Genomic DNA, 18,284 nt, shown 5'->3' with positions numbered 1-18,284 from the left:
CTATAGGAACCCACTATTTTTCAAACCCAGAATTTCTGGCAACATTATGTTATATCCAACTCTAAAGGTTTCCCCCATTTCTTTATAGAACTGGGATTTTGTGATCTCAAATAGTAAGTGGACCATGGCCTACAGTTTGGCATTTTAAATGAATTAAATAATAACTTTTAATGAAAATGGTTTCATGGTTACTTGTTGTAATTATAATTTTCCCACAATGCCATTTTTTGGCTTAAAAACTCTTAGAAGAAACTCTCCATGTAGCCACAAAATTACAGACTAAATTATTCCACACTGTGATTATGAATGCCTCAGGAATTTAGATAGATTTTATTTCAACTGGCAATCTATACTAGTTCACAAAATGATTTATCATCGAGCCATATGGCCCAACAAAGTGACTAAGAGATGCAAAGATAGGAGGACAAAAATCCTAACATGTAGAACTCTGTATCAACAAGTTGGCCATTTTATGATGTATTGCAAAATGAAACATGTAGTAATATTCCTGAGTTAGAGGAAAGTGGTCAAATACAGGGTGGGGAGGAGGCTGTATATTTAATATGGCGCCCAAACTTTGAGTACAAAAAGTTTCGCATGGAGGACGGTATTTTTTACTTCTCAGGCATGCAAAGGAAATTCACATGATGAAAAATGTCAGCAACCCAAATCTGCTCAGATAAAAATCTGAGTGTTATGGTCACTAGTGATAATGGTGACAAGGTATAGAATACTTGTACCAATCAAGCAACACACACACACACACACACACACACACACACATACACACTTATTTCTAGTTGTCACAACAACCATGTAAAAACTCTTTTTTTAAACAAATGAGGAAATTTGCCAGAGAAGTAATTTTCCCAAGATCACATGGCTGATGAACTGAGATTCAAAATCTTGCCTGTCTGATTCCAAAATCTCAGCCTTCTTCATCCTTTGGTCCTGCCAAAAATGTCCTCAGGGGGATACTGGTCCCTCTGTAACTAGCCTAGAGATCCTAAACTCCCTAGCCATTGAAGCTAGCTGCTCCTGGCCCACTCAGGCTCCCTGCCCTTATACCAGGGTTGTTTTCCAAAGTCAGTTAATTGCCTGGGATGGTTCCTTGGATTGTGTTGAGTTCTGGTCATAGTTAGCCCCAGATGTGCCCTGAGTGGGGAACATGAGCATGCATAGGGGCAGCACGGTGTGGGTAGCATGCTTTCTTCCAACCTCCTTAACAGAAACCCACACCCCTATAACTCCCTTCTGCCTCCAAGGGAGGAAGGGCCTTGCAAGGGCTCAGGATGGAAGTCAAACTACCTTAGCTGACCTTGCTATGCTGACCTCCTGGCCTCCTGAACAGCGAGGGTTCCTTACAAACCCTTTAAGTCTTCAATAATCGCTGCGCTCCTGGGTGTGTTCCTGTGCATTCCATCCAGGTGAGGGAAAATGCTCATCTGTTCTTTAATAAAACACTGAGGTTACAAGAGCAGGAGAGTTGTCCCAGCTGTGCCAGACCGGCCGAAAGGACAAAAAGCAGGACCATGTCCTAGAACTGTGCTTCCCATACCTTCTCAGCCTTCCCTTTCTTCATCTCTACTTTTAAAAGGCTGACTGTGCCCATGATGCCCATGAAAGAAATGGGAGCACCCTGCTGGCCTTAAATCAAGATTTTCTTGTTTCTTTGGGCCTGAGTCATCTCTGCACATAAGCTTTTTGCTCTTCTTAAGCTCATCAATGAGGGTGTGGATGCTCCTGACCCGGCCTGATACTGGCTCCTGGGGATTGAGCCCAAGAAGGTGTGGCCTCCTGGGCACTGTCTTAACCCCCACTCCTTGTCTGAGGCTAAGTGCTGGCCTGGGCCTTTCTACCCACCTTTAAAGCAACACCAGCCAAGATGGGCCTCTGCCTAACATGTTCCTAGTGGCACTCCTCTGTCAACATCCCACTGTTCATTCTACCTCCCCCAGGGAGTTCAGAGGGAATGGTGCTGTGAACCAGAGTGACTCCTACCTCAGAAAAATGTTTACTCACTCACTGAATGGCTATTTATTGTTTTGGCAGTACCATAACTGCACATTATCCTAGGCATTTCGTATCACCCAAGTCTAAGAGACACCAATTTACCTTGGGAGACTATATCTATTGACTTTGCCCTCTCCCAAAACATGACTCAGATAGAGCCCAGAACATTTCAGAATTGGAAGGGACTTTCCAAATCACTGAAATCACCTGCCCTCTTTTAGGTCAGCAGGTCTACAAGTTAGGTCCTAGGTCTCCAAGGCCAAGCTTCTTTGTGCTTCCTTGTTTACTGTCTATTCTGCTCATTTGGAAAGCAATGCTGTATGACCCTAGGCAAGTCCTCCCTTTCTGGATCTCAACCTTCTGCCTGTGAAATGATGGGGCTGGATGAGCATCTATATCGAAGACATTCTGGTTCTCAACTCATACTGCTTTTAAACACTCTTGGGGTTCGGGGTGAAGTTTCCACCTGTATATGTTGCATGTCCCAACCAGAATATATACTCTGAGAGGTGGGTGGAGAGAAGGCAGATGCCATTAATCTCCTTGCTGTTTACATCCATACTTGTTACTGTTTACCTTGTGGGGACCAATAGCTTTTAGTTGACTGAACTAGAGGAGGCCACCCTGTTTTTTTGAATGTTCGGCTGCAGATGAGCAGGAGGATATTCTGTTATGACTTCACAACTTAAACTGAACAAAAGCCCTGGTCACAGGAAATCCTGAACATGGAATACTGCCACCTCTGATTTTTTAAAATGGCAACACCAATCTAATATGCAGTTCTCTTATTTTCTCTGACATTTGGGCCCACCAATAAATGTATCTATGCATGTGTATTCCACAAGCTAGGATCAATTCTTAGCTAAAATGCATTATGAGTCCAAATGTTTTTATACTTCTCTAAGAAAATTTGCATCTGACTGTTCTTAAGTATTCCACAAGGGACTCAGGCTCCAACAACACACTCACCAACTGGGTGACCATGGCCTTCTCGCTTAAACTCCATGTCTCACTTTCCTACCTTACAGAATTGGTATTAGATAAATTGTATTGGACTAGATGAGTCAATAATATCTGCAAAGTGTCTGGCACAATGCCAAACACAGAGAACATGCTGTTTAAATTGCTGTTAAAGAAAATAACCCATATATGTGCTAATAATACTACTGGGAGCAACTGGGACTAAGAATATGATTATAAATATTCACATAGTGCATGAATCCCAGACATTTCTGTAGATGGTGATAAAGACTATGGTTTAGTAGTTTGTTCTAAGACATAATTTTACATACACATACATGATAGATAATGTTTTCCACAAAGTGGGGAAAGGAGATTTCCCCTGGATATGGATGCAGAGAAGGAGTTAGTTTATAAGGCTCTCAAGTGATAGTAATTACCAAAGCCACACACATAGGGTTCAGAGACTGCTTCCATCTTAGGTCTTTAGTATGTACTTAATTTTAATATGCAGAAAACTTCAGATTGTCTGCTAATGAAGGAAATCAAGGCCGGGGTTAAATAATGATGGAAAGATTAAGATTATCCACACACTGCTACCCACTTCTGTCTGACTTATCTTCATGGCAAAGCCGAACCAATCCTAGCCACTAACTAACCTGGGGTTGGGGTGGGAGTGGGGCCAGCAAGGCAGCAACTGACTTAGTTGCCTCACTCACCACACAGTCGTCGATGATTTCTGCCAGTCGTGTCCGGTGTTTCCGCCCTAACCGCATTATCTTCTTCCACGTATAGTAGTACTCCACGCACTGAGCCACCGTCTTCGACTTCACCTGTCAGGAGAGTGCGTTTGAGATGAGCTCCAGCAGTGGGCAAGCTTTTTTGAATATTTGGTTTTGTTCAGTCACTAATAGGCTTCTTCATTCAATAAACAATGAATACACCAAAAAGTGTCTCTCACACACCTGATCTCACTCCTCACCCCTGCAACTCTGGTAGCCCCTCCTAGTTTCTTGGGTACAATTCCAGAATTTTCTTTATGCAGGTTCCAATAAGTGCAAATCTGAATTCCTCCTTCCACACCTTTCCTGACAAGAGGTAGCAAACACACTGGAGGTTTTTTTTTTTTGCAACTTGATTGTTTTCACAATGACACCTGGAGAGTCTTAGAGATCGGTTCAGAGACTTTCCTTTTCTTTTTTTAACCCAGAAAAAGCAGTTGCTTTTTTTTTTTTTTAAATTTTATTAGAACTTTATAGTTACACATAGTACTTGGGTTAGCAGTTGTTTTTTCATTTAACATGCTTAGGTGTGCTTAGCTTTCTGACTTGTTGACCTTCAAAATTTATTTATAAACAGTGTGTATTAGAATAGGAATATAAAGTAAGAGTTATGATGATAGAGCTTGGTTTCTGCAGGAAACAAGTCTTGCCCTCTTCATCCCTCAAAAGGTAAGGGTGGCTGGTCCTTATTCAAGAGGTGTGGAACTGTAAGCACTCCAGATATTCAGATTTTGATTAAAAAAAATTTGGAAAATTTGCATAGACTTTACTGGTTCCACATTCTCAATCTGAAAATCCAAAATCTATAATACTCCAAAATCCTTAGGGCTGTTCAACCTGTATATGTATTTAAAAGTGAAAACATGCCTTTATTTAAGCGTGGGCTCAGGTGGGGCTTAATCAGGTGGGTTTTCTGGATGCAGAATAAAGGGTGGCCCTATCCTCAGAGTGGGGGTGATGATGAGATGAAAAGCCCTATTCTCTTCTAGGTTGTCTTTTTCAACATGCAGCTGACATCTAGGATTCTTACTAGAATCACCTCAGGGAGTTAGGACATTGTCCCAGAGAGTCGTACTTAAAAACCTGCATTGGGCTGGGGATGTGGCTCAAGCGGTAGCATGCTCGCCTGGCATGCGTGCGGCCTGGGTTCGATCCTCAGCACCACATACAAAGATGTTGTGTCCGCCGAAAACTAAAAAAAAATAAAAACAAAAACAAAAACAAAAACAAAAAACCTGCATTGGCTGGTGTGGTGGCACACTCCTATAATCCCAGTGGCTTGGGAGGCTGAGGAAGGAGGATTGAGAGTTCAGGCCAGCCTCAGCAACAGCAAGGCCCTAAAGCAACTCAGTGAGACCCTGTCTCTAAATGAAATAAGGCTGGGAATGTGGCTCAGTGATTGACTCCCCCTGAGTTCAATCCCAGGTACCAAAAACAAACAAAACAAATAAACATCTACATCTCCTGGCTAGCACAGCACACGAATTCACTGTCACAATGAGCACAGGTCTGGACGTAGTTTGTCCTCCAAAGGTTCAGAAGCCAGGATGGTGTTAGGAGACTGTGAAATCTTTAAGAGGTGGGGTTTGGTGGGAGGACCTAGGTCACTGAGGGTGCTCCCCTGTGAAGGGATGAAGGTGACTCTCAAAGAGCAAGAGCGAGTTGCTGTAAGAATGCTCTGGCTTCCTGCCTCAGGACAAGACCTCCCATTTCTGCATGTGCTCCTGCCAAGATGTCATCAGCTGTTAGGCTCTCACCAGAGGCTGAACCAACATGGTTGATCTTACGCTTTCATCCCCCAAACTATGAGCTAAATAAACCTTTTTTCTTTATAAAGTTTCCCAGCTTTAAGTATTTTGTCATAGTAATGAAAAAAGCTGACACCAGATTGGTCCTGGGGAAAGGTGGCTCAAGAAAGGTGGGAGCATGGGAACCTCTCAGCACATGGGGCAGCAAAGGAGGTAGTAGCAGTAAAGGCACGACAAGGCCTTGGATTAACAGCTGGAGACACTTTACCCTAGGACACTGGGACCAACCAGGAGGCAGTGGGAGCTGTCACATGTAACCCTGCTCTCTGTATACTTGGAACATCCTTAATTATCCTTCATAATGCAATATGGCCCCATCATTCATCAGTTTGTTGAAACACTGAATCTTTTTAGCCCAAAATACCTCTTAGTCAGTTAAAGCCTACTGAGTTTAATATCTATTGTATGAAGTGTGACTTTTGCTTATAGGAAAGTTTATTTTGCTATAAAATGTTGTATGTGGAAGGTATTTTCCTGCCATCTAACTCCAGACACTTTGCTACTGGATTGGCTATGTGTCCTCCCTTCCACAATACCCCAGGAGGATTCTGTCAGAAACATAACAGATTTGTTACATAGCTTGGTTAGATACATCTGATATAAATTAGGTGAACTGTGAACCAGAAGCCCCAGTTCTAGTTCTTCTGATAGAGTTAGGAATTACACATTTTTCTTAAGATAGACCCCAACACCGCAGCATCCAAATAATCTGTCTTATTTCCCTCCATCTTCTCCCCTTCACCCCAACATTCAGGCTAGGCCACCTATAACAACTACCTTTCTTCACCAGTGAGCAAGAAAGATAGGCTTTTTGTGAGGATGCTAAACCTGCAAACCAAAATTTCTGAGTACAGGTGTATACTGAGTATGGGTACACAGTTTTCCAAATTTAATTTCAAGTAAGCAATGGAGGAAATCATTCTTACCATCTTCTGTACAAAAATAAAGTCTTTGCTGTAAGTGGCTAGTGCTTTATTAAACAGTTTTCTTTCTAGGGAGGTCCACTTGTCCGTACCTACAAGGAAACAAAAAACTTTATAAGAACAGCTCACAGTTCTCCCCACCTTTAGTTGCTGGTTTGTTTAGTTAAGTTATACAACACAACAGCCTAGCAAGTTATATAATGCATATCAAACTTCTGAGAACAAAAAGCTGGTATAGTGTAATGGTTAGCTGACATTGGGGTTCCAAATTGCAGCTATGGCCTTGACCGTGGCAAGTTACTTAAACTTGACTCAGTTTTGTTACCAATGAAAATAATTATAATTGTTTCTAGCTTTTTGTGAAGGTTAAAGAAGATAATGCACAAGCATGCCCAGCTTTAATAACTGGGAAATAGTGAGCACTCAATGAATTTTAGCTTTTACATAATTATTGTTTAGCTTTTACATAATCATTATTTTCTCAAGAGTCAGCAGTCATGCATCAAAGCATTCTTCAAGTGTGGATGGATTCTCGATGCTCACAATCTAGTGCAGAGACAAACCAGTAGGATATTGAGTTCAAGGTAAAAACTGCAATTTTGAAGGTAAAGGTGAGTTTCAATGGGCAGAAAGCAGGAACACCACACTGGGGGGTCAGGGCCATAGGGAAAGTTTCAGGTAGAGAAAACACCTGAGTGGAGTTTAAAGGACGCACAGAGGCAAGTTGGGCAATAAGGGGATGACAGGGATTCTGGGGAGAGGAAGCAGCAGGCTGCAAGCCAGAGGCAACAGCGATGCTCAATTCATCTACTCATTCATTCACTTGAGATAGATTTCCTAGGTGTCTACTATAAGCAAACGATGTGCCAACAAGAAAGAGCTAGCACACATGCCAGGTTCTAACTGTCCTATATCATTAATCATTAGGTTCTACTAACAGCCCTGTAAGACTGAATTACTATTGTCTCATTTTACAGATGAGGAAATGGGTCTTCCATTTATTTATACTAGACCACAGTCTAGTATGGTTCAATCACAGGGTTACGGCAGAGGGAAGGTGGAGGAGGCTGGAGAGGTGAGAGGGACCAGTTCTTAACAGATCTGCACTGATGAGGGAGTCTACGGTGCTGGACTGGTGCAGTGCCTTGCTGGTGAAATTAAATATTCATGTTTTTCCTCCACAAAACAGAAAGATATGCTCATGACATAAAGAATGGTACTGGCTTGTGTGGAGTCAGAAATGAAGCCACCGTCTAAAGGTGCTTGCTATGGTTTGGACATGGTTTGAGTGTGTTCTCCAAGGGTTCATATGTTAGGAGTGTGGTCATGTTAAGAGTTGGTGGAAACTTTGAGAGCTGGAGGCCTGTGGGATGCCATTACTAGCTCCTCCCCAGTCACTCTCTGGCTTCCCATCTCACCATGGGTTCTCTTTGTGTGTGCTCATATCATGACACCATCCCACAAGTTGTGATGGTAAAAGGGCCCTTGCCAGAGGCCAAACTGATGGCTCCATTCAATCTTGGACTTTTAATCCCCAAAACTGTGAACTAAGTACCTTTTTATAAAAAGTACTCAGCCTCAGCTATTTCACTATAGCAAGAGAAAACGAACAGAGGACTTCTGGAATCACTAAGGAAGGTTCAGCTACTGTGGGTGGTTCACAGAAAAATCAACCCCACTATTTTGGCTTGCCACATTCTCAACATGTCTGATTCTTTGGATGGTTCATGGCTGGGCCTTTGACATTCTTCCACCACTTCTCAGAGCTCTGGCTCCCCAAACCACAGAATCTTTTCTCCCATTCAGGGCTGGTCCAAGGTTTCCATTTTGCAACTGATGGGTGTGGAGAACAGGAAACCTGCATTGTTTCTTCTCTTTGAAGATTCAAGTAAAATCAGCAAATCAGGTGAAACCACTTTGAGCAGGCAGGTGCCTCCTTAAGTGTTGGGCAAGGATCCTAGGATCCTTGAGGGAATAAGTGCCTCAGTGATGTAAAAACCAACACTTTTTCTGTGATTCCTTGATGGATCCTCAAGCCAACGCTCTGGCTCTAGATTTAGAATATGGTCTCTGTAGCTGGGCTAGTTCAAACCTCTACAAAGCACAGTAATTACTCAATTTCTTTGGTTTGCAAGTTTATCTTTTTTACTTCTAGAAGGAAAGAAGCTTTGCAGTGAAACCTAAGCAGCAGGAAGCACATTCCACAGGTTCTGGAGGCCTGGACCTCTTTGGCTGTGCAAACCCAGCAACAGGAAGGAGAAGAGGGGCTTGGAGACATCTTGTGGAGTGGACATGAGCAGAGAAGGTTGGTGAGGTTTGGAGCTCTTCAGCCATTCTATCACCATTCATCAGATTCTTTCCAAAATCCCAGGCCTTGAGGTCCCCTCTCCCAACTGCTCCCACGAGTAGAACAAAAAGAGGAAGAGAGAGAGGATTAACCAACCAATTTAGCTGCCTGGGCTGGGGTTGTGGTTCAGAGGAAAAGCATTTGCTTAGCATGTGTGAGTCACTGGGTTCGATTCTCAGCACCACATGAAGATAAAATAAAGGTATTATGTCCACCTACAGCTAAAAAATGAACACACACACAAAAAAAAAGTGTGCTGAGGTTGTGGCTCAGCAGTAGAGCACTCACCTCGCACATGAGGGGCCCTGGGTTCGATCCTCAGCACCACATAAAAATAAATAAACAAAATAAAGGTATGTGTCCAACTACAACCAAAAAGTAAATATTAAAAAAAAAAAGCACCCCCTGGTTCCTGTGGATGGAAGAATCACAGTCTTTGATACAGGAGTCCCCTGTGTTTCTCCTTTGCTAGCAAAGCAAGAAACCTTAAAAAAAAATTTTCTGACTGACCAAAAAGTCATGGCTCCTTTTAGGTGTCCATAAAGATAACAAACAGAAAACAGGAATAAAAATAAATAATAATAATGGAAGATTACCACAGTGACATGTCACACCAACTTATAAGGTGGTCAATCAGATGTGAAAGCACACACCTATAATCCGAGCTACTCAGGAGGCTGAGGCAGGAGAATCACAAGTTCAAGACAAGTTTCAGTAACTCGGTGAGACCCTGTCTCAAAATAAAAAATAAAAAGAGCTGGGATGGAGGGGGGAGGTGGCTCAGTGGGTAAAAGTGCCTCTGGGTTCAATCACCAGGAAGAAGGAGAAGGGAGGAGAAAAGAGAAGGAAGGTGAAGAGGGGAGGAGGGAGGAGGGCGAGGAGACGAGGAGGAGAAGGAAGAGAAGAAGAGTCACCACATGTGGAGGAGCACACCTGTAATCCCAGCTACTTGAGAGACTGAGGCAAAAGAAGTGCAAGTTTGAGGCCAGCCTGGGCAACTTAGTGAGACCTGGTCTCAAAAAATAAAAAGGGATGGAGATGTAGCTCAGTGGTAGAGCACCCTCAGGTTCAATTCCAAGTACTGCCCCCCCCAAAAAAAAAATTAAAAAAGAGCTGAGGAAAACCTCTCTCTACATCAATGAGAATCTTTCCAACCTTAACCAGACTGTAAGTTTCCTGAGTTAGTGTAGAGTAAGACCCAATAAGACACAGGGCCATCAGCCTTGTAAAGCCACTGTCCTATCTCTCCAGTAGACACATTTTTCTCCACTCCATGTCAGGCTCACCACCTGACTCTGGTCCAAAGAGCAGCCGGTTTCCAGGTCATTCTGCTACTGAAAAGCACGTCCTTTCATGTTTCTACATAGCCTATCAGCTGCCACCTGACAGGAGGCAAACTGACTTGCTGGCCCATCTGTTATGGGGGATCCCCAGGCCCCGTGGGAGAAGGAGAGCTCGTGGCGGTTTCCAGGGCTGCTGCTCTGTAATGGGATCTTTCATCGTCCGGATCCCAGAGTGCATTTTGCACAACTTGTCCTGAAGAGGAGCGGGCTGCTTGCTTCCTTTCTTCTGTGCCACTGTCTTACTCCGAGGCTGGGGCAGGAAGCACAGCCTATAGAGGAAGAGATGGCTTCTCTGTATAATTCCAGGATCTGTGCTCACATGCGAATGACAATGCTGTGTGTGTGTGTTCAACAGGGCATCCATGAAGCAACAGGCAGAGGCTGGGCCAGGCAACAAATCCATTCTCACACGTAACACTACAACTGGCCTCCCAATCTCAGGACTGCACTCAGGGACTGAGACTCCACCTCTGGGCTCCTAGGTGAAATTCTCAAGCCAAAGCCTGGCACACACCAATAACATCTATCTGAATGCACCTCCGAAGGTGTGAACGTGATTCCGCCATTTACTCCTTTCATGACCCCAGGCTAGTCTACTTAACTTCTCTGTTTTCCCATCTATGACATGAGGATGGTGGCCATTGCCCTGTGATTGATTGATCCTAAGTAGGTGCCCAATAGATGCTCTGGATCTTCACTGGCCACTTGGAGAGAAGATTCCAAATCAGCCCAGGGTCACAGGCCACACACTGCCCCTCTGATGTGTGCCCAGGGGCCCTCATGAAGACCACGGGTTCCTGTGTGTGCTCCTTACTCTGAGTATTTATAATCCATGGCTGCTCCTGTTACTTCCCTCTTCATCTACTCCCTGCCTCCAAAATCCCTCTGGAACCAAACATCAAGGAAAAGCTCAGGCGGCTCTGTGTCCTGGGGTCTATCAGCACACAAGCACTCTCTTCATTCTTTTTTTTTTTTTTTTTTAATTTTTTATTGTTGGTTGTTCAAAACATTACAAATTTCTTGACATATCCTCATTCTTAGACAGGAATCTACGCCAACCTTTCTGGGATTCTGCATCTTGGATAAAGTCCAGGATAAAATGCAAAACCGAGGCAGGGGACTGCCACCAATCCTCCCCTCTCCTTCTGTCCTTCCTCTCTTGTAAGATCCCTGCTGCCCACTCAGCAGGCACCCCGGGTTAGTGGGCTGACATCCCCCCAAACTCATTTGTTCCACCTGGGGATTCCTGGCTATTGGGCTATTATCAGCAGGGGCCCCTAACAAGACGATTAAGGCTAATGACAAAGAGCCTAATTAACTGGATAAAACTGGTGCTGGAACAGTATCCAGAGGAAAAATGCTCTGAGCTTCGGTTGCTGGGAAACAGGCTCTGGACTGTGGCTAATTTTGGGGCCATCTACAGTGAACCCAGGCAATTAAAAAGAGACATGGAGGGGGAGAGAAAGTTTGAACACAGTATCTTTTAGACGGCTTTTCTGTCTTCCCTCCAGGATTTTAAAAACTTTTTTTGATGCTGTTATTGTAGTTACACCAGAAAGACAGGTTCGTCATAGTAAAAGAGGTTTATTTCATACCTGACTTCCCCTCTCTATAGGGTTTTCATAGTGGGTGAAAGGCAGATAATTTTTTTAGGGTACAGGATAAAACAGGCTGCTACCAAAGTTTCCCCTGGGGACAAAAGGGAGGGAGGCCCCAATCTGAATCCATATTTTGAACTTGTCCACTAAACATTTTCTTCACAAGTGCTATGACAGGCAAGGCAAGAGGACAAGTGTTAATTCCATTCCTGCCTTGAGGGGACTGTGTCTCTATCTAGCTAGAGACATGGGCAAAGAATGCCTGAAAAATGAAACCACAGTTGTGTTTCTTACAAAGTATTCTCTTGAGAATGTAATTCTGTCTCCTCATCAAACTGGGGCAGCTTCCAAGGCAGAGAACAGGCCTCCCCCAAGGAATGGGTGTTTCCTCTAGGTTTCCCTCATCTCTAGGGCTCAGGGCAGGGTTTTAGGACTGTAGGTGCCCCGGCTGTGGTGGAAGCTGATAGTCTCTATGACCCTGGCCAAGACGCCAGGGCCAGCTCTCAAGCCCCCTCCACTTTGTGCCCATCTGCAGAATGACCAGTTCAGTGGAGAAACCAAGGATTTGGATACTGCAAGCCAACTAATCACAACCAGGCACCTCCCTGCTTTGGTTTTCCCACACTTAGACATTCCCCACCCAGTGCTAACTGGGAATCACTGGAAGCTACACATGGGTAGACAGTGTGGGGGGCAATACCAAGAGAGGGACAGTGAGCTGGACCATGTGTCCTTGAGTGAACTGAGTGCTGGGAGCCACTGCCACAGCACCTTCCTCTGAGAATCTTGTACAGGACTCAGCTGACCACGGTAGTAAGCAGCCCACCCCAACTGGTTGGTCCTTCATCCCCTGGCATGTCTCTTCTGGGTCCCAGCATTGATCACTTTTTCCTTTTCTTACTGAATTGCTTGGGATGGAGTGGGAAAGGGAAGGTAATGAGCAAACCAGGAAGTGATCTTCACAGGTCTGTGTCTCTTTCTCCCCAAAACTTACAGCCTCTCTCCCTGAGCTCAGCCTTGCTGCCTCCCCTCCAGGGCACAGATAGGCCCTGGAGAGCTGACTTCTTTCTCTCGGTAACTGGAAGCCTAATGTACAATCCCAGGACCAGGAGTTGGGATGGGTGATACTGGCCATAGCTGCAGAGCTGGAAGCTAAAGGAGCTCTAAAAGACAGTGTTCTGGTGAGGCTGGATTTGAGCTGACAGTCCTACTGGGGAGCAAGTGGATGGACCTCAACAGAAAAGCCGAGACAGTGTGGGGCCATGAGGGGTGGGATTCACCGCCACCAAGGAACCAAACAAGGGGGGTCAGGAGTGGAGGGAAGGAGGTGGGATATGGGATGGGGTGGACTCTGCCACCTCCTCTACTGCTAAGGGCATGGAGTTTGGTCAGACTTTAGGGAGCAGTGACCTCTGCCCTTTCTGTTCAAAATTCTAGAATATTCTCTGGGGCCTGGTCTGCAGTCACTTCCTGGAGAAAGCAAGTGACTAGCAGATATAGGTGAGCACTCTTTTCCTTGGAGAGGAAGCTGACCCTTCACACCTCAGCTCCACCTCTCATCTCCAAGGTCTCAAATGAGTCCAGCAAGCAAGAGTCTTTCCCTGTCTGCCTGGGGAGGAAGGGGAGGGCAGATGGGTAAGAGATTAGTTATGGACCTCCAACCCCAAATGATCAATTTATTTTAGCAGAGTTTTGGACCTTCTGGTTTTACAGTCTTGGTAATGTCTTGGTGCTTTTAACTTATTTTGCTTGGGACTACATGGGGCTTCTAGCCCATAGTTTTCCAGTCTTTTTCATGTCATGACACGCATAAAAATAATATTTATTTGACACACTGGGAAGGACTGGAGGGGAACTGTGTCATATGAAGTTGTTTATAACTGGACATGACTAACCCTGAGGCTCTGGCCACCCCAGCCACACTGAGGCAGAGGGAGGCAGCATCTCAAAGCCCACAGTTGGGAAGCTCCTTTTAGCCAGTCCACTATGCAGAGAAGCTTGGGACAGGCTCCAGGAGGCTGGACAGCCTGTCAGGGCTTAATGGGCAGCAGATGATGGTGGAAATTAAGAGAAGATGGGACTGTTTCCATGTCAGATTAAAGAGAACTCCCACATCTTTCAACCCACTCTTGGGACAGACAGGAAACAATTGAGATAATATTAAGGAATTGAATACTTAGGACACTGGTTCAAAGATAGATTTCTTTTCTTTTTGGTGGTACTGGCAATTAAGCCCAGGAGTGCTCACCATTAAGCTACATCCCCAGCCCTTTTTCTTTCATTTTTAGACAGTCTCATTAAGTTACCCAGGCTGGACTTGGATTTGCCCTCCTCCTGCCTCAGCCTCCCCAGCAGCTGGGATTATAGGCGTGTGACACCACACCTGGTTAATGAAGAAGCCTGGCCTGGGCTTGCTGTAAATATTGAGGGACTTCAAGCCTTTCCACCTAGTGACAACAGGCAGAAAGCCAACTCATGTGTAAGGCAAATGGTGGATACTTCAGTATCTGTAAAGAAGCCTTCACTTGCCAGACTTGTAATCCCAGTGGCTTGGGAGGCTGAGGCAGGAGGATCATGAGTTCAAAGTCAGCCCCAGCAAGACCCTGTTTCTAAATAAAGTATAAAAAAGGAAAGGGGATGTGGCTCAGTGGTTAAGTAACCCTGAGTTAAAAAAAAAAAAAAAAAAAAGAAGCCCTCACCTTAGGCCACATCTGGTCACCTGTACCAAGGACTGGAAAGAGTATTGCTAGGTCTGAATGCCTAGACGTTCAGCATCTACCTGGGCAGGTTCTGCTCAAGGCACCAAGGAAACCCTCAAATGACTAAAAATCAAGGAGCACTTGAGATTCAGCCCCTCTGAAATATAGAGAACCAGGGCAGAATTGTGAAGACCTCAGAATGAACAGGCTTACCGGAGTTAATGGACATAAAGATGTTGACCTCAGCTTCCTTTGTCACCTTTCAGATTCCCCAACTAGTTTCCCTGTCTCTGTATGCTTCACACTCCATTCAAATCTCAAAGGCATCTTCTTCCCTCTTACTGATAATGCTGCCATTAATCCACACTCTCCCCAAACCCTGTGTGTATGACGTCTTTCTCCTGTCATTAGAGTGACCCAGTGTTTAAGAACTGCTTCTTCCTCCAAGCTGCACAACAGGACTTTGTCAATGTCTGTCACAGCCACTGTTGTGTCTTAGTGCTCAGCACAGTCCTTTGTACACAGTAAATTTTCAATAAGTAACAGATGAATAAATGAATAACAGCAGCTAATAGAATGTGCCATACCTGGGGCTACAAATACTACCTCTTACCTTTCCAACAACTCTACGAGGGATAGAACACGAATCCCATTTTACAGTGGAAAAAAATTTAAGGTTAGCGGTCGAGTGCTTGCCTAGCATGTTCAAGGCCCTGGGTTCAATCCTCAGCATTGCAAAAAATAAGGCTGCAGAAGGCCAAGGGACTTGGTCAAGGGGTATAGCCAAGGTCTGGTTCCAAATCCCTGGGGGCTGCTGATGGGCACCAGCTCTGTATTGTACCCTCTGTGGCTCTATCCTCACAAGTTCATGGGCCTCACTTCCACTTGTGCAAGCACATTCTACTATCACACAGGTCTTGGCACACCCATGAGAATCAGGAGTGCCTACCTAGACAAAGGCCTCACAGTGCTGGGCCAACGACACAAACATACCTATCTGCTGGGTCCCAGGAGGCTTGAGATCACAAATGGTGATTAGGACAAAATCAGCGTTATTTGTTATTAAAAATTATGAAAAAGCAACACAACCAAACATGCAAGCAGCCTGCTTTCAGGAATCAACGGGGCACAGAGCTCCTGGCAACCTACCGGCATAGTGGTAATTTGCTAAAGGATGACATTTTAACCTGACTGGCTTCTGCAGCAGCAGCATTTCCAGAGCAGCCTGTGGATCCAGAGGAGAGAAAAGGCAAGAGTCAGTGACAGGTCTGTGTATCCTAGGGAGATCATCTACCCAAAGGGGAAAGCGGTTAGCCCTGCTGAGCCCAGGGACGGAGGCACTAGAAAGAAGAGAGAGACTACTCTAATTGGAGCTTGCTTTCTATTCAGCCCCCAACAAGACTCCTCATTCTGACACTCTCCCCAGCCCATGCTGGCAGTCAGCTGGACATGTCACATTCAGGCAGCGACTGAGACTTCACTCCTTCCTAGGTGAGGCCAACCAAACTCAGAGAGACGGGGGTTGTCTCTGGGAAGGGCTTCAAAGGAATGAGTGGGAGATTTGTAATTGTATTACACAAAAATCATGTCTCATTACAACTGAATGTAAGCAGCTGTATTAGGAATAACTACAAGTAGTCCCCCCAAAAAGCCTCACTAAGTAAATTAAACCTTTTAGATCTGCCTCGATGGGTTTTAAAAACAACACTGCAGGAAGTGTTTTTTTTTAAAGTGCAGTGGCGCACACCTGTAATCCCAGTTACTCAGGAGGCTGAGGCAGGAGTATCACAAGTTTGAGGTCAGTGTAGACAACTTAGCGAGAACTTGTCTCAAAATAAAAATTTAAAAAGGGTTGGGGGTGTATCTCAGTGGTAGAGCACTTGCTTAGCATGTGTGAGGCCCTGAGTTTAATCCCTATACACAAAAACCTACCACCACCACCACCACCACCACCACAATAAAACACTGCAGGCAGAGTTGAGCAGTATATGGAGCAAAGCCTGGAATCTTGATATTCTAAGTGTGACCCACAGATCATCAGTGCCAGCATCACTTGGGAGCTGTTTAGATGCAGAACCTTGGGTCCTACCTCATACCCGCTGGATCAGAATAAGCATTTTAACAAGATTCCTCAGATATTCTTGTGCACATTAAAACTTTGAGGAGTGCTACTCTGCAACCCTAACCTCAAAGGGTGAAGAAGAGTTCTCCAACTCCTCCTAAGTGTATTCTTATTCTACACAAGTACTTGAAGGGTATCATGGCATTGAGACATTAGTTTACTGTTACATTTTCATAAAATCTAAAAGCAGGAAGCTGGATCCAGTATGAGGAAGACCATGAATTTATACAGAGAGGAAATGAGGTTACTGATGGAGTGATCTAGCCAGAAGGCAATAAGGGGATACCTGTAAAACTGTGTTAAAGATGGAAGAATGGAACCAACTGGTGAACTGTACACTTTTCATTGGATTAGAGGTAAAAAGATTCTGTAAACACCAACCTTTGCTAATTTTCATAGCAAGGAGGACCATCTGCAAGTGTGACAGGCTACTTTGGCAAACTCTTGTTTCAATAATGAGAATAACTTATACACAAGACAGTAATAGTTATTCTGATATGAAATATAAGACGGATGAAAAGAAATTCTAATTTCCTAAGACAGATGTGCTCACAATTATTGCTTAAGTACAGATGTGTAGAAAAGAAGTCCAACTGGAGTTTTTTTTTCTGCAGGCTTTAAAATCCTGACTTCTCACTGAGATAAGCAACACAGAGGCATGCGGACTGGCCATCATCTTACAAACTGTTTGTATGGCTCATGGGGCAGTACAGACACTTGGGGAAATACTATTCAGAATTCTGATTGTGACGCCTCCTTCTCATGGTTCCTTACCATCACATCACCTTTGGCCTCGAAGAGAGAGTGCAAAGCAAATTCAGAATTGGTCCCTCCACCTGGCAATGCACTTGAACAGCACAAATTCAGAAGATTCTCCACTGTTGGGAATAAAGAGAACCAGTGCATCAGAGAAAGCTCAGCATCATGGAAAAACACATCATCCTGGAGCCGGAGGTTCCAGTGAGAGCAGCAAGCTTCACCCACCCAGCATCTCCCTTATGCCAATACCTCGCTGCTGGAGGTCCTGGTTTTCCAGCTCTGGCCAGGGCTTCCATACCAGTGTGGCCTTGTGTGTGTCCTGGGCCAGAGCAGAGACATCCTGGAGTTCTGGGATCTCTGCTTGGAATCTCAAGCCAATGTTGATGCGTCTTTAGTAACAAGAAGAAAAACAACAGTGTGGTCTTGAATTTGATGGCCTAAGCCAAGGGCAACTGTCAGGAACTTGAAAAAGAAGGAAATCAGTTCCTTCTGCAAGAAGAACGCAGGGGCATTTCCTCACAGTGTGACCCTAAGATTCCAGGCATGGCTTCTTCACCGAGATAAGGAACAGCTTTAAGATTGGGGAGAATTGTTAGGGGGAGCGAGGGAGCAGGCTCGAGCCTTTCTAGTGCTCTGTAACTGGAGTGGAAAGGGGGCTAATTCAAAGAGATCAGCTGCCCAGAGCATAGCTGATGGTACCATTTCATCAGGAAAGACAGACGAATATAAGGTTAAGGTTTGTGTATAATTTTTTATCCCTTTCAGATCACTTTTACATACATTATGCTATCTGAGCCTAACAGAGATCTGTGATGTACACAAGACAGTAATTTAATAAGTTATTTAATAAGAGTCAACCCAAGTCTAGAAAGGTTAACTTGATACAGATAAAAACCAAAATGGGCCAGAACTGGAGTTTTCTGATTTCTG

The 18,284-nt window shown here is 44.6% G+C and overlaps 1 protein-coding gene across 11 annotated transcripts in view; it reads right to left on the bottom strand.

Annotated features, from left to right (window-relative positions):
* The window catches only part of Trerf1 (transcriptional regulating factor 1), a 211,458-nt gene that overhangs the window by 12,299 nt on the left and 180,875 nt on the right, over positions 1-18,284 (bottom strand). For all 11 annotated transcript variants that reach the window (XM_058581386.1, XM_058581383.1, XM_058581384.1 and 8 more), the window contains 5 exons: positions 17,604-17,743; positions 17,370-17,473; positions 15,623-15,698; positions 6,490-6,578; positions 3,693-3,806 (listed from right to left, as the gene is read on the bottom strand). In XM_058581386.1, coding sequence (XP_058437369.1) covers positions 3,693-3,806; positions 6,490-6,578; positions 15,623-15,698; positions 17,370-17,473; positions 17,604-17,743 — 523 coding nt within the window. The remainder of the gene's footprint in view (positions 1-3,692; positions 3,807-6,489; positions 6,579-15,622; positions 15,699-17,369; positions 17,474-17,603; positions 17,744-18,284) is intronic.

This window comes from Marmota monax, unplaced genomic scaffold (genome assembly GCF_021218885.2).
Source record: "Marmota monax isolate L192 unplaced genomic scaffold, Marmota_monax_Labrador192_F-V1.1 WCK01_AAM20220418_F8-fsc00127, whole genome shotgun sequence".
In the NCBI taxonomy this organism is placed as follows: domain Eukaryota; kingdom Metazoa; phylum Chordata; class Mammalia; order Rodentia; family Sciuridae; genus Marmota; species Marmota monax.
This window is presented reverse-complemented; position numbering and strand designations above follow the sequence as displayed.